This window comes from Alexandromys fortis, unplaced genomic scaffold (assembly GCF_014885135.2).
Source record: "Alexandromys fortis isolate MF-2015 unplaced genomic scaffold, M_Fortis_MF-2015_v1.1 scaffold_308, whole genome shotgun sequence".
Classification (NCBI taxonomy): Eukaryota; Metazoa; Chordata; class Mammalia; order Rodentia; family Cricetidae; genus Alexandromys; species Alexandromys fortis.
In genome coordinates this window covers 831,693-844,424 of record NW_026068180.1, presented here as the reverse complement: position 1 = coordinate 844,424, position 12,732 = coordinate 831,693, and the positions used below count along the sequence as shown (strand labels likewise).

The window sequence follows — 12,732 nt, the reverse complement described above, 5'->3', positions numbered from 1 at the left end:
CCCAGGAGTTTCTCTCCAGAGGGAGTCTAAGCATGGGCTCATCTTTTGTGTAGAATATCAGAAAGTGACTGACCACAGATTAGATATCATTGGCTCAAGGAATCCTAGGCTCAATTCAGCCTCCATCCCAACATCTTTGATGCTGTTCCTCGGGTTAGTTACTACCTTTTGGTAGAAAACTATTTTATCTCCACTCTAAAACATAAACAATAATGGTATTCAACATTATTTTAAGCCATAGAACCTTCTCCTCAATGTAAATGGGACGTCTAAGCTGAATGCGCATGTGACCATGCAATTTTTCACATGCATTTTTCTTTGATTCTGCACTCTGCTTTGTATTTGTTGTCTCCAAAGGAGCTGGGTCCTTAGTCTGTCTCTTGTGCAGGGTTTATTTTCCTGTTCTCTGTCAGAAGATGTGTGCCACCTACATTTCTTACTAAATAAAAGCTTGAGTTTGAAAGTTACCTGATACAAATGGAGATTTTCTTCCATCTCCCAGAAGAATGTGATGCTCTGTCTGTTTGGGATGAGCAGGCATTGAGCAGTATCTGCCACTCATGTTATCTGTTAAATGTCTGACAGCACAGGACCCTGAGCCAGGGATGCTTGGAATTTTATGAATACTTCAGGTAATTTAAGAATTCTTATTTGTTTGTTTGAGACAGAGTCTCTCTCTTATAGCCTTGGAGTCAGCCATCTCCCTATCTCTGCCTCCCCAGTGCTGGATTAAGGCAAGAGCATTCCTGACTAGAAGCTTCGTTTTTTTTTTTTAAACTATGTGAGTCCAAGATAGGGATAGTTTTATTAAAGAAAGAGCCACACATTCTTGCTACAGTCTCATGCCAAGACTTCCTAACAATGAGAAGCCCAGGTAGACTTAGGAACTATGGATGCAGCAGTAACCAAGAATGTCGAAACATCACAGGAACTTCTCTACACCATTTTTTCGTTTCTCTTTATTTCACGGCCTCCTGATTCATATTTTGTTCTATTTCTGAATTATGTTTCTGTATAGGTGCATCTCATAGGATTTAAATCTGCATACTGATTCTGTAATCTGCTACCTTGCAAATAAATACAAAGAGGCTGTCTTATTTGGGTTATTCTCTAGTTACTGCCAACTCCTGGTGGGGTGGAATGCCGATTTTCTGAATAATTTCCCATAGAAGCTAACTGCCTAAGGCCATTTGCAAACCTCATACACTTCAGTGTTGACTGATGGAAAAGTAGAGGTTTTCGTTCTTTTGCTTTGGGGATGTCAAAGACTGACATCAACCAAACGACAGCAGGGCACTCTAGCCTAAAAGCTGGCAATGATTGAGATGACCAAGCTCGGAGGAGCTCATGCTGCTGAGAGACCCTGCTGCTATGGATGCTGAGCACATGGGGAGGTTGGGGGTGTGACTGAGCTGACTGTGAAGAGCTTCCCTAGATTTGACCATGTGGGAGGTGGGGTAAAAGGTGTTGGACAGGCTTTGAGAGCCCTGGCCTGCATGCAACCTCTTTGATGACATTTCTGGTCTGGATATTTGTGAGCCCCCTCCCTGTCGGGTCATCATTTAAGCTGATGCCACAGGTGTGAGACTCTAATGAATTGGATCACAAATGGATCTGGGTGTCCTAGGAAGGGGGATAAGAAGTAGGGACAGGTTCAGATTAGCTTGGACTTTAAAGCATAGAAGCTGATAACTCATAGGAGGTGGCAAAAAAAAGAAGGGGCTGGAGGAAACTTGGCCCTGTTTCCAGAAGAGGATACCAAAATAAATTCTAGATGTAAAACAGACCTTTCTGAAATTGCTGTCACTTTAATGATAAAGCCGTGGGACAGATATAACCTATCCGGGAAGGACCGTCTACAGTGACCTCAACTCTGTCTTCATATCTCCAGGACCAATGGAGCTTTTCCTCTCCTTTCTTCCATATGACACAGAGGAGTACAAATGTTCACCCGGAGCACCATGAAAAGAGACACCCAAGCACAGGGGCCTGTCAGAAGAACCGGGACTGCAAAGTGAGACTAGTACAAACAAGGTGTGTAATGGCCATGCCTGACATTTGGAGTGAGGATGTGTATGCTGTTGGAGTGAGTAGAGAAGAAAAGTAGGACACTGATCTGCTAAGTAAAGAGTTGGTCCCTGTGAATGAGCAGGAAGCCAGCCTTTCAATGCTGCAAAGTGACGTTTATTGATTTGGTGGCTTCTGTCCTAGGACAATCCTGGACTCAGCTGTAGGGAAGATGGTGAGTCAGGGAGGGGCCTGGTTTTCTCTGTAGTTATCATTTTCTGTATCCAAGATAGGAAACTTGACACTCTGGTGAACGTTCCTGGTGCTGAACCATTCTTACAGGCCAAGGACACAATGCCTGCAGCTCTGTTTTTATACACAAGAGGCCCTCCAGAATCCCCCTGTGAATGGAGAAGGGTCACAAAGGACTGAGTTGTTGGTCAGCCTAGTCCCAGCCTCCCTCTCATGTCAAGGCTCCGCTCCAAGGTGTATGAATAGTGTGTAGAGAGAAATGGAGGGCAGGCCTGGGGTCCTAGGGGTTCCCATTCTGATTGTGGACAGGGTTAGGGCTTCACCTCCCTCCTGAGCCTGGCCTCTGCCCTTTCTCCACTGTGATCCACTCCCTATGAAGGTGTGTGTCACACCCTCAGCTCCAGGCCATTGTTTAAGAACATGGGGACAGGTGAATGAGCCTGATGTGAGCATGGAGGACCAGTCCATTGACAAATGTGGGTGCCTGCTCTGAGGAGACCCCTGCTTATGATGATGACACACAGATGGAGCTCTGCTTTCTAAAGCCTGGGCCTGGGAGTCAGGAGGGCTGTGCAAATCCTGCTTTGTACCAGCTGCCTTCACCAAGGCTCCTTGTCAGCTCTGAGGCTCGAGTTAGTTACTGTGACTGGTGTTCCCAAGGAATAAGATAATGGCCAATGGGGAAAAGAGTCCCTTGATTTTGGTCCCCAGGTTTCAGATTGCTTTTTTTCCCCCATGTAACCCAGAGAGGACAATGCAACTTACAAGAAAGGAAGCTCGCTTGATCTTTGGGTCCCCCACACAGATCGCAGTAGCTTTGTTGTAACGACGACGAAAGTGGTATTCACACTCCTGATCCTTCTGGACTCTCAGCTCTACCTCTTGCAACGTATCTGAGAGTTTACCATTTGGAGCCAACTGTCCCCAACCAGCCACATGGCACACATCCCCTGGCTTCACGTGGACATTACTCCTGGGCAGCCTGAGAGTCTTTACAGCTTTAGTCCTCTTGGCCTTCCTCTCCAGCTGCGGGAAAAAGGAAGAGTGTGGCTCATGACTGCTGGGCTGAGACAACAGGATAGAAGACAGAAAGGAGCACGGTGAGAGCAGGAGGAGCAATCCCTGGACAGGATGGGGGCCCTTCTCACCTTTAAGAGCATGATGTCATTTCGGTAAGTTTTGTTATTATAGCCTGGGTGTGGGATGGCCTTAGCCACAGGGATGATCTGCTGGGTCTTCTCTTTGAACGTTATATTGTGGGCTCCTAGAGTGACGTTCATTGTGCTGTGCAGAGTGCAGATGAGAGATGTGGAGTGAGAGAGGACACAGTGCAGGAGCTGTAAGAGGCTGTGTGGGCAGGGTGGGGCTCTAGCTGAGAGGACGAGGAGACAGAAGGGCCTCAGGGTGTGAACCACTGCTCTTCCTTTACAAGAACACTAGACTTCTGGGAACTTGCTCTTGTTTTCAGGCAATACTCCAAAGTTTGCATTGACTCTGAATGTGCACTTTCAACCTCAGCCACTGCTGTAGTCTGACCAGTGTAGTTGCTTTCAACTCAACTGTGCTGCTGCCTCTGACCCCTCACCCTTTAACCTAAAAGTTTCCCTAATGACAGACTTCCATTGTCACAGCCCTGCCCTCTAGTAAGCTCTCAGAAGAGAATCCATGAGTAGAGGATGAAAACTCTTGTTGGGGTCTCAGAAAACATAGGCCAGCAGCTCCTCCTCACCTTCCCATGCAGTGAGCAGCTGTCAGCACGAAGTTGTCTCGCACCAGGAAGCCTCCGCAGGTACAAATGCTGCCATCATCATTCATAAATTCAATAAATGCCATGTAGGGGCGAGAGTGGGGCTTGACCTCATGGCCCCCGATGATCTCCTCTGAAAGAAGACTAGAATATGAGGTGTCTGGGAATAGCAGATGAAGTAGGAGGGAAGATCTAGGGAGGGGCGATAGAGTGAGATCTACAGTTCCCCAAGACTGCTGTCGACAGAATTCCTTGCACGTAGATTGATCTTTGCTGAGTCTGAAGCCTCAGTGTCCTGTTCTGAGAAGGGGTGGTAGGATTGTCCTCCAGCCCCTGCTTTACAAATACATGGAGGGACAAACTTCTTTCCTCATGATGCTAGAGACCAAGGGGATGCTGGGTGGCTCATGTTAGTCCTTCACTATTAGTGAGTCTCTGGGGACCTCTCATGTCTTGATTTCTGCCAGTTTGTCACCTTATATTCCAAGCTCTTTAGAGAGGGATTTTCTAAAGTTTTCCTATTCTTGTTCCCATCATATCCTAGGTTCCCAGGAAATGCTTAGCCTGCATGGAAGAATGATTTCTACTTAGCTAGAGGACTGGTGGTTCAGAGCTCATGGGATCCAGAGCCTAGGGGACAGTGGAGGAGTGTGCTGGCATAAAGGGAATAGTTGTTGACCTGAAGAAAGAAGTGGAGAAGCCAACCAAAACTGGACTTTAAAGCTAGTGGAGTGTGAAATGCTGGCATCTTGTCACCCTGTGCCTCTTTCTTCAACAACCTGAGGGTAGAGGTTACTAAATAATGCTAATATTCTTGAGCTGGTGGTATGCTCCATGGCAGAGTGGTCATTAAAGCTGTCCTTGGTCTGGGCTGAGCTAAGTTTAATGATGTACCTTTTAGTTTTATTTCGTTCTCTGCTACTTTTCTTTTATGAGATGATCCACTCCCCAGGTGAAACAAAGAGCAGGGAGAAGCCAGCACTCACCGTGTCCTCTGAGGACACTGCCCCTCTCCAGACCTTGTTGACGATCTAGCAAGTGACAGCCTACCAGGTCTGAGTTGGTCTGTGACCTGAGGTTCAGAAAGCTCCTGGTTCAGTGCAGGAAGTTCCTGACTAGAGCTGGGCAGAGACTCCACAGAGGTATTATGGGATGGAACCTCTGGGACAGGGGTGTTCACTCACCTGCACCAGCTCCAAGTGGCAGAAGAAAGGTCAGGAGAATCAAGACTGCTGCCATCTTCTTAGTAGGCTGCTCAGGTTGGAGGAGGGCAGAGTGGACACAGCCCTTGAAGGATGAAGGAGGTGAGCGCTCAGTGAGCTCACAGGCCTTTTAAACCTGTGCACCTCTTCTCTGATTGGCTACAGTCCTTAAGGACATTGTCAGGTTTGGGTAAAATGTCAGTATCACTGCACTGACATGAGCTAAGCTGGGATAAAAAACCAAGAGAGCAGAGGGTGTGGAGGCTGTGGTTGGGTTCCTGAGACCACAGGAAACCTACAGTAACTGCACTGAGCCAAAGTGTGTCTTTTTACCTCTTACATTCTTTTGTATTCTGGTAAGTTCTTTTTTGGTTTCTTTCTTTCTATTTTAAATAATACAGACAATCAATTTACCACTCAACAGTTATAGCACTACAAATACACAGACAAAGTTATACAGTATTTAGTGAGAGTTAGGAAGAGCCATATTTGGCTAGGTGGAGTTTCAGTACATCTTCTGATTAACCTCTCAGACTTCTGATCATACTGAGGAATCATCTGTTGGAGTCATTTGATGATTTAATCTTAACTCACTCTGACTCTCTTAAACTGCTAGGGTGTCACATGGAAATCTCAATGTTTTCCCTGTGCCCAACGATCATGTCTTATCGTCATATATAGTTAAGCACAATAACGAATCACAAATGACATGCATCGGTTACTTGTTTATTATGTATTGGCATTTATCTCTAAACCAGAGATTCAGGACTGAATTTAAAGTTTAATAAGTTAAGGTCATAACTGAATTCCCTGCTGAGGGAGTACTGTCGTGGTACTTTCTACAATATTGCCTAGGATTTATTGTATATAAACAAGGACCTTGGTAAGATCCTGAATGTCTATTTAGAGGACTAGATTCAGAAGTAGGACAAACAGGGTTCCAGCCTTGAAAAGGCTGATATTGACAGGAGTGGACTGAGGATCTGAGTTGAGAGCACAAGGCTGTTAGAGCTCTGTGAGATCAACTCTGAGAGGTGAGACAGGATGCTCTTGGCTTAAGAACAAGGGTGTGTGTGTGTGTGTGTGTGTGTGTGTGTGTGTGTGTGTGTGTGTGTGTAAGCATGTACATGCAGATAACCACAGAGCAACCAAGGTCCTGCTTAACTCCCACAGCTTAAGGGTTTTCAGATATTTTTAAATTTTCTCCTTTCATATTTTGTTTCCATAGAAGCTTTCATATCATTGCTGTGAATTGCAGTCCTGATATTAATTGTATCATAATTAATCATCCTGTTTATTGGTTGTAACCATTTGGCATTTCTTGGCCACAGTGAAGGAATAACTGTTTGGGGCTGCACATTACTATATAAGCCATAATGAAGAATGATAATTCCTCTCTGAAAAGAAACCATATATAAATGATACAATATATGCACATAAAGTTAAGCAACAAAATCCTTAGAATACAATGATCTTAATTATATGGTGCCCATTTGGAGGGAATCTTTAAAAACCATGGATCAAGCTCCAATTTAGTGATATGTAATAAAGAAATTGAACACCTCTAAACAATAGGATTTCTTTTAGTGTGCTTTCATCCTAAAAGTAAGGAGATCAGTTGTAGTACACCACTTTAATCCCTGTACTCTGGAGACAGACATATCTCTGTGAGTTCAGGGCCAGACTAGACTACAGAGTGGGTTCTAGGACACTCAAAGCTACACAGAGAAACTCTGTCTCAGAAAAAAAAAGAAAAAAACAAACAAAAATAGTGAATGAATGAGGACAACATGACCTTTGCGGGCTATTGGACATAGCTTTTGAGAAACAGTGGGCTTGTTGGACACGACTGTCTTGAGGAACAGAGCTGCGGTCTCAGTGAATTTCTAAGATGAAAGGAAATATTTTGGTTTTAATTTTTCTGTTAGTATACTTAGCACTTTAAATTAATAGAAAAATTATTATATATTCATACATCTAGATCCTCCCAGTTTCCCCAACCCTTTTGTACACTGGTGAAGACTCCTGGTGCATAACCATCTTTATTCTCATAGGGGACGATGCCTGCAAGCACGCTGTTACACAGGAGAGGCCCTCCAGAATCCCGCTGTGAATAAAGAGAGACCACAGGGACTAAGTAGAAATGATGAGTAAGACTTGTGCACTTGTTTGTGGGAGATTGGAGGGCAGGCCTGTGACCCCTGGGCTTCCCACTCTGATTGTGGTCAGGGTTACTGCTTCACCTCCTTCCTGAGCCCGGCCTCCGCCCTTTCTCCACTGTGATCCACTCCCTATGAATGTGTGTCGGACTCTCAGCTCCAGGCTATTGTTAACAACATGGGGTCAGGTGAATGGGCTTAATATGAGCAGGGCAGATCAGAACATTGACAAAACTGGGTGCCTCCTCTGGAGAGACATTGGCTTGTGGTAATGACAGACACACACACACACACACACACACACACACACACACACACACAGGGAGAACAGCTTACTAAAGCCTGGTTCTAGGTGTCAGGAGGACTGTGCAAATCCTGCCATACAACAGCTGCCTTCACCAAAACTCCTTGTCAGCTCTGAGGTCCTAGTTAGTTACTGGTTACTGCCCTTCACAGGGAGAAAGATCAAAGAGTCCCTTGAAGCTTGCTCTCTAGGTCCCAGATTGCTTTCCCCCTCCCATGGAGCCCAAAGAGGATGAAAATCGAACTTACCCTAAAGAAAGCATGCTTGATATTTGGGTCCACCACACATATCTCAAAGCCTTTGTTGTAACAATCTGGATAGTGGGACTCACACTCCTAACCCTTCTGTTCTGTTAGCTCCACTTCTTATAGTGTATTTGGAAATTCACCCTCTGGGACTCTTTCCCCAAGCTGCCACATAGCACACAATCCCTGGTTTCACATGGACATTACACCCGGGCAGAGGGAGGGGCCTACAGCTTTAGTCCCTTGGCCTTCTTCTCTAGCTGTGGGGGAAGAAGCAGGAGAGAGAAGCTCAGCCAGGAGCTTGCTGGCCTGGGACACTTTGAAAGAAAGGATGGCAGGGAGGGAAGAAACAGGATGAGAGCAGGAGGGGAGGGGCGATCCCTGCAACAAACAAAGCACAGGCAGTTGTGGGGACAGTTCTCACCTTTAAGAGCATGATGTCACTGGAGCCATCCTTACAGTTGTGGGCAGGATGTGGGATAGCTTTTGCCACTGGGATGATCTTCTGGGTCTCTCCTTGGATCTTGATGTTGTGGGCTGACTGTGTGCTTGGAAGTTTTTCTTGGTCTGCCCTCTCTTAGGTTCCCTCAGAACTGGAGCAGGCTGTGTTGGGGGATTCAAGAACCTTGCAGATGAAAAGGCAGGCTTGGGGGCAGGGTGGAATAGGGTAAAGAAAGCCAGCAGCAGGGAACACACCCCACTGGATGTCCAGAAAAGCTTAGGGAATTGGAGGTGGCCTGGATTCAGTCCCCTGGGGACTGTCCCAGAGAGTGGCACTCAGGCTGTGTGCTGTGTGGGTACTTACTCACNTATGGAATATATACATATTAGAGTACTACTCACAGTAAAAAAAAACAAGGACTTCTTGAAGTTTGCAGGCAAATGGATGGAAATAGAAAACACCATCCTGAGCGAGGTAAGCCAGACCCAAAAAGAGGAACATGGGATGTACTCACTCATATTTGGTTTCTAGCCATAAAAAAAAAGGACATTGAGCCTATAATTCGGGTTCTTAGAGAAGCTAAATAAGAAGGAGAACCCAAAGAAAATCATATAGGCCACCTTACTTCTAAAATGAAAATGATTTCATCAGAGTTACCATGAACACTTTTCATCAATTCCTGGCATAGGAGATGATTTAATCCCTTGTCCCTTATGAAACTCAGCACTGGAGAGATTACCCAGTTTATAATGATTTAGCATTAAATTTCCTTTTAGAACTTAGCTTGTCTTCTTTGACAATTTTATATATGTGTACAATGTTTTTAGTCATTTTTGCTCAAATTCATCCCCTCTCATCCCGCACAATTCCCACTGAGACCTTCTTCTTTATTCATAAATTTTCTTGATGACGTCTGCAAGGACACATCATTAATCATGAGTATCGTGTGGTAATTGTACTGTCTTCTCTTAATTTTACAAGTTCCTCTTATTTTCTTTTGATTTACATTTTTAATTTATTTGATTTGTTCATTTCTTTACTTACTTTTGAGACAGGGTTTCTCTGTGTATCGCTGGCTGTTGTGGAAATTTCTCTGTAGACCAGGCTGTGCTTTACCTCAGAGACCCAGCTGCCTATCTCCCAGTGCTGGGATTAAAGTTTCCTCCACCACTGCCAGGCTGGTCTGTCTCTTTAAAGCACCATCGCTGGGCATCAGCAGAAGCTGTACTAGTTAGGTTGATAATGGACAAAGAAAACAACTTCGATATAATTTCCACTGCCCCATACAAAAAAAAATATTTATTAGTTTCTTTCAATGGTGTTATTTCTTCGATGACTTTAGCTCCCTTACTACTATCTGGAACCAAAATATCAGGTTGGGCTACTCTTAGCATCAGCACTGCAATCCATCCCAAGAGAATAAGATTTAACATGAGTAATTCTGGTCTCAAAGTTCTTTGGTAGAATTTTTTTCTCAGTCTGTTCTGTTCTATTGGTTGTAGTCTGGTGAAACCCAATGAGTTTATTATTCCTCACTCCTTAGGGCATATCAGAATTGGAACACTATTTGTACACCTCTCAGTGGAGTCACTAACACAAAATGGTTTGCATGGTTTGTTTTGTTTTATTATATTAAATATAACCACATAACCACATGTCTAGTTTTTTTACCACAGAGCCTATCTAACCAGCTGTGCTGGGTACTTTCTGTCAAATTGACATAAACTGGAAACACCGGAAGAAGAGTCCTCAATTGGGAATTGTGTCCATTAGATTGACTGTGGGCATGTTTGCGTGGGTTCTTTCTGGTTGCTAATGGATGGAACTGGGAATAGCCCACTGTGGGTAGTCCATCCACAGTCATGAGGTCCTGGGTTGTGTAAGAAAGCAAGCTGAACCAGCAGGCAACTTTCCTCTGAGGTTCCTGACTCTGCTCCTGCTTGAAAGCCTGCCTGCTCTGACTTCCATCAGTGATGGAGTGCAGGTGGGACATGGGAGCCAAATCAACCCTTTCCTGGCCAAGCACTTTGGGGCAGTGTTTTTGTTTTTGTTTTGTTTGTTTGTTTGTTGGATTTTCGAGACAGCTTTTGGTTCCTGTCCTGGAACTATCTCTTATAGACCATGCTGGCCTCAAACTCACAGAGATCCACCAGCCTCTGCCACCTGAGTGCTGGGATTAAAGGTGTTTGCCACCACCGCCCGGCAGGGGGGGAAGTGTTTTTTATCAGAGTAACAGAACATAACGAGAAACAGGTGTGACTATCTCTTTAAATGTGTGGTGCTTGTGTGTACACATGTATATCAGAGTATGTGTCCCGTGCTTGTATGAGTACAGAGAAAGATGTCAGGATCCTCTACTGTTTTCTATCTTAGTCATTTGAGATGGCTTCTCTCCCTGAACCTGGAACAGACTGTTTTGTTGAGGCTGCTAGCAGCAAGCATCAGCAGTCTTCCTGTGTCTGCACTGAGGATACAGGCACATCAGCCCTAATCAGCATCTTTTATGCTGGTGCTGGGATCTGAACTCAGATTCTCCACCTTGTTCAGATAGTGCTCTTACCCACTGAACCATATCCTCATCATCCTAAAATAAAACTTTAAGTGTTTGCTGTTACTGAGAAGATGTCCCTTCTCAGTTCCAATGCTTTGTCCTGTGTTGCCATCCTTGACAGCTACTATGTCAGGTAGCACGGTTTGCATGAAATTCCTTCTCTGTTATTACTTTTATGAACACTTGCAAATTCTGAAAGTTTTAACAGACTCTTGTATTTACCTGACAAAAAGTACCCGCATGCTCCCTTTCACTTGAAAGATCTTCTCTCTTTTTTGAGTTGTATTATATTCTATCATGGTATAGAAGCAATACTGCAATCAGAAAGAATAAGAGATAAGGAACTATAATTATTTCTACTATGAAAATTGAAAAGAAAATAGAAAGCAAGATCTGAGTGTTTCAGCATCTCAGCTGCGGATGCAGTGCAGAGTGAGAGCCTATTATAAGAATGGTAGCTGGGTTGTGGTGTGTGTGGCAAGGTTCTGGTGTGTGTGTTCTTAATAATCAAAAAGAAATTCTTACTAGTTTTCCAAATACCATTAAAAACCCATTTGGTAACGTAGATTAAAATATCACTGATAACCTCTGTTGGTTTGCTACGTCTCCATGAAAATATGATGGTGCCAGTTTGACTGTCCTTACTTGGAAGATAAAACACTGGCAGCATCACACTGCAGTCAGGCATGGTTAACAACTTGAAGAGCACACAAATATTGATATTAACACAGGATAAGAACAGCATTCTCAAGAACCATACAATACACTTACACACAATAAACACATGCATGTGCAAACACAGAGAGAGAGAGACAGAGATAGAGACAGAGACAGAGAGTGAGTGAGAACCATAGTAGAGAGAGAGAGAACTGGTAATGGTGTGAGTCAAAGCCTGCCACAAAAACGGAATTGCTAAACCAGTGCCATATTTTCTAATGTCCCCAAGCAGCAGCATCAACTGGGAACCAGGTGCTCAAATACATGAGCCTAACAGGGACATAGTCACTAAAAACGACCAAAGGAAGGTGGCATGGGGCACAAATATGAAACAGAAACTCTATATTATCTAAGTCCACAGAAAATGGTGCTTGCAGAAGTATGACATTGGAAAGAACAATGCAGGTATAATGGTATGTGTTCCCCAGCACAATTGAGAAGACCGGTGTCCTTGTGTCTGTTCTGTGTCCTTCAGGGGAGTCTTAGGCTCTCTGGCTTGCTGGATTGCAATGGCCTGGGGGAGCAGAGAAGTTGGGTCTTGATGAGTTGAAGCATTTTCTTTCCCAGGTGTAGAACATCAGTACAGATGTTAGGGGAGCTGAATAAACTCCAAGCAAATGGTGAGAACTGGGAGACACATCCACAGACTAGAGGAATCTGAAGCAGTTTGTATTTACGACATTTACAGCCTCTGAATCCACTCTAATGTGTACTCAGGGGAGCAAAGAAAGCATTGTGGCTTTGACACCTTCACCATGCAGTAGTGGGAGGAGCCCAGGAGTTTCTCTCCAGAGGGAGTCTAAGCATGGGCTCATCTTTTGTGTAGAATATCAGAAAGTGACTGACCACAGATTAGATATCATTGGCTCAAGGAATCCTAGGCTCAATTCAGCCTCCATCCCAACATCTTTGATGCTGTTCCTCGGGTTAGTTACTACCTTTTGGTAGAAAACTATTTTATCTCCACTCTAAAACATAAACAATAATGGTATTCAACATTATTTTAAGCCATAGAACCTTCTCCTCAATGTAAATATGATGTCTAAGCTGAATACGCATGTGACCATGCGATTTTTCACATGCATTTTTCTTTGATTCTGCACTCT

General features: G+C 44.2%; 1 protein-coding gene across 2 annotated transcripts in view; it reads right to left on the bottom strand.

Moving 5' to 3' along the window:
* Positions 1-2,176: 2,176 nt before the first annotated feature.
* The window catches only part of LOC126492601 (granzyme B(G,H)-like), a 68,226-nt gene continuing 57,670 nt past the window's right edge, over positions 2,177-12,732 (bottom strand). The window contains exons 1-5 of one of the 2 annotated variants that reach the window (XM_050129124.1): positions 5,191-5,386; positions 3,989-4,139; positions 3,408-3,543; positions 3,025-3,285; positions 2,177-2,408 (exon numbers count right to left, since the gene is read on the bottom strand). In XM_050129124.1, the coding sequence (XP_049985081.1) occupies positions 2,208-2,408; positions 3,025-3,285; positions 3,408-3,543; positions 3,989-4,139; positions 5,191-5,245 (804 nt within the window). In that variant the 5' untranslated portion in view covers positions 5,246-5,386 and the 3' untranslated portion in view covers positions 2,177-2,207. Of the gene's footprint in view, positions 2,409-3,024; positions 3,286-3,407; positions 3,544-3,988; positions 4,140-5,190; positions 5,387-12,732 lie in introns of those variants that run through there. The other variant, XM_050129125.1, reaches the window with a different exon arrangement.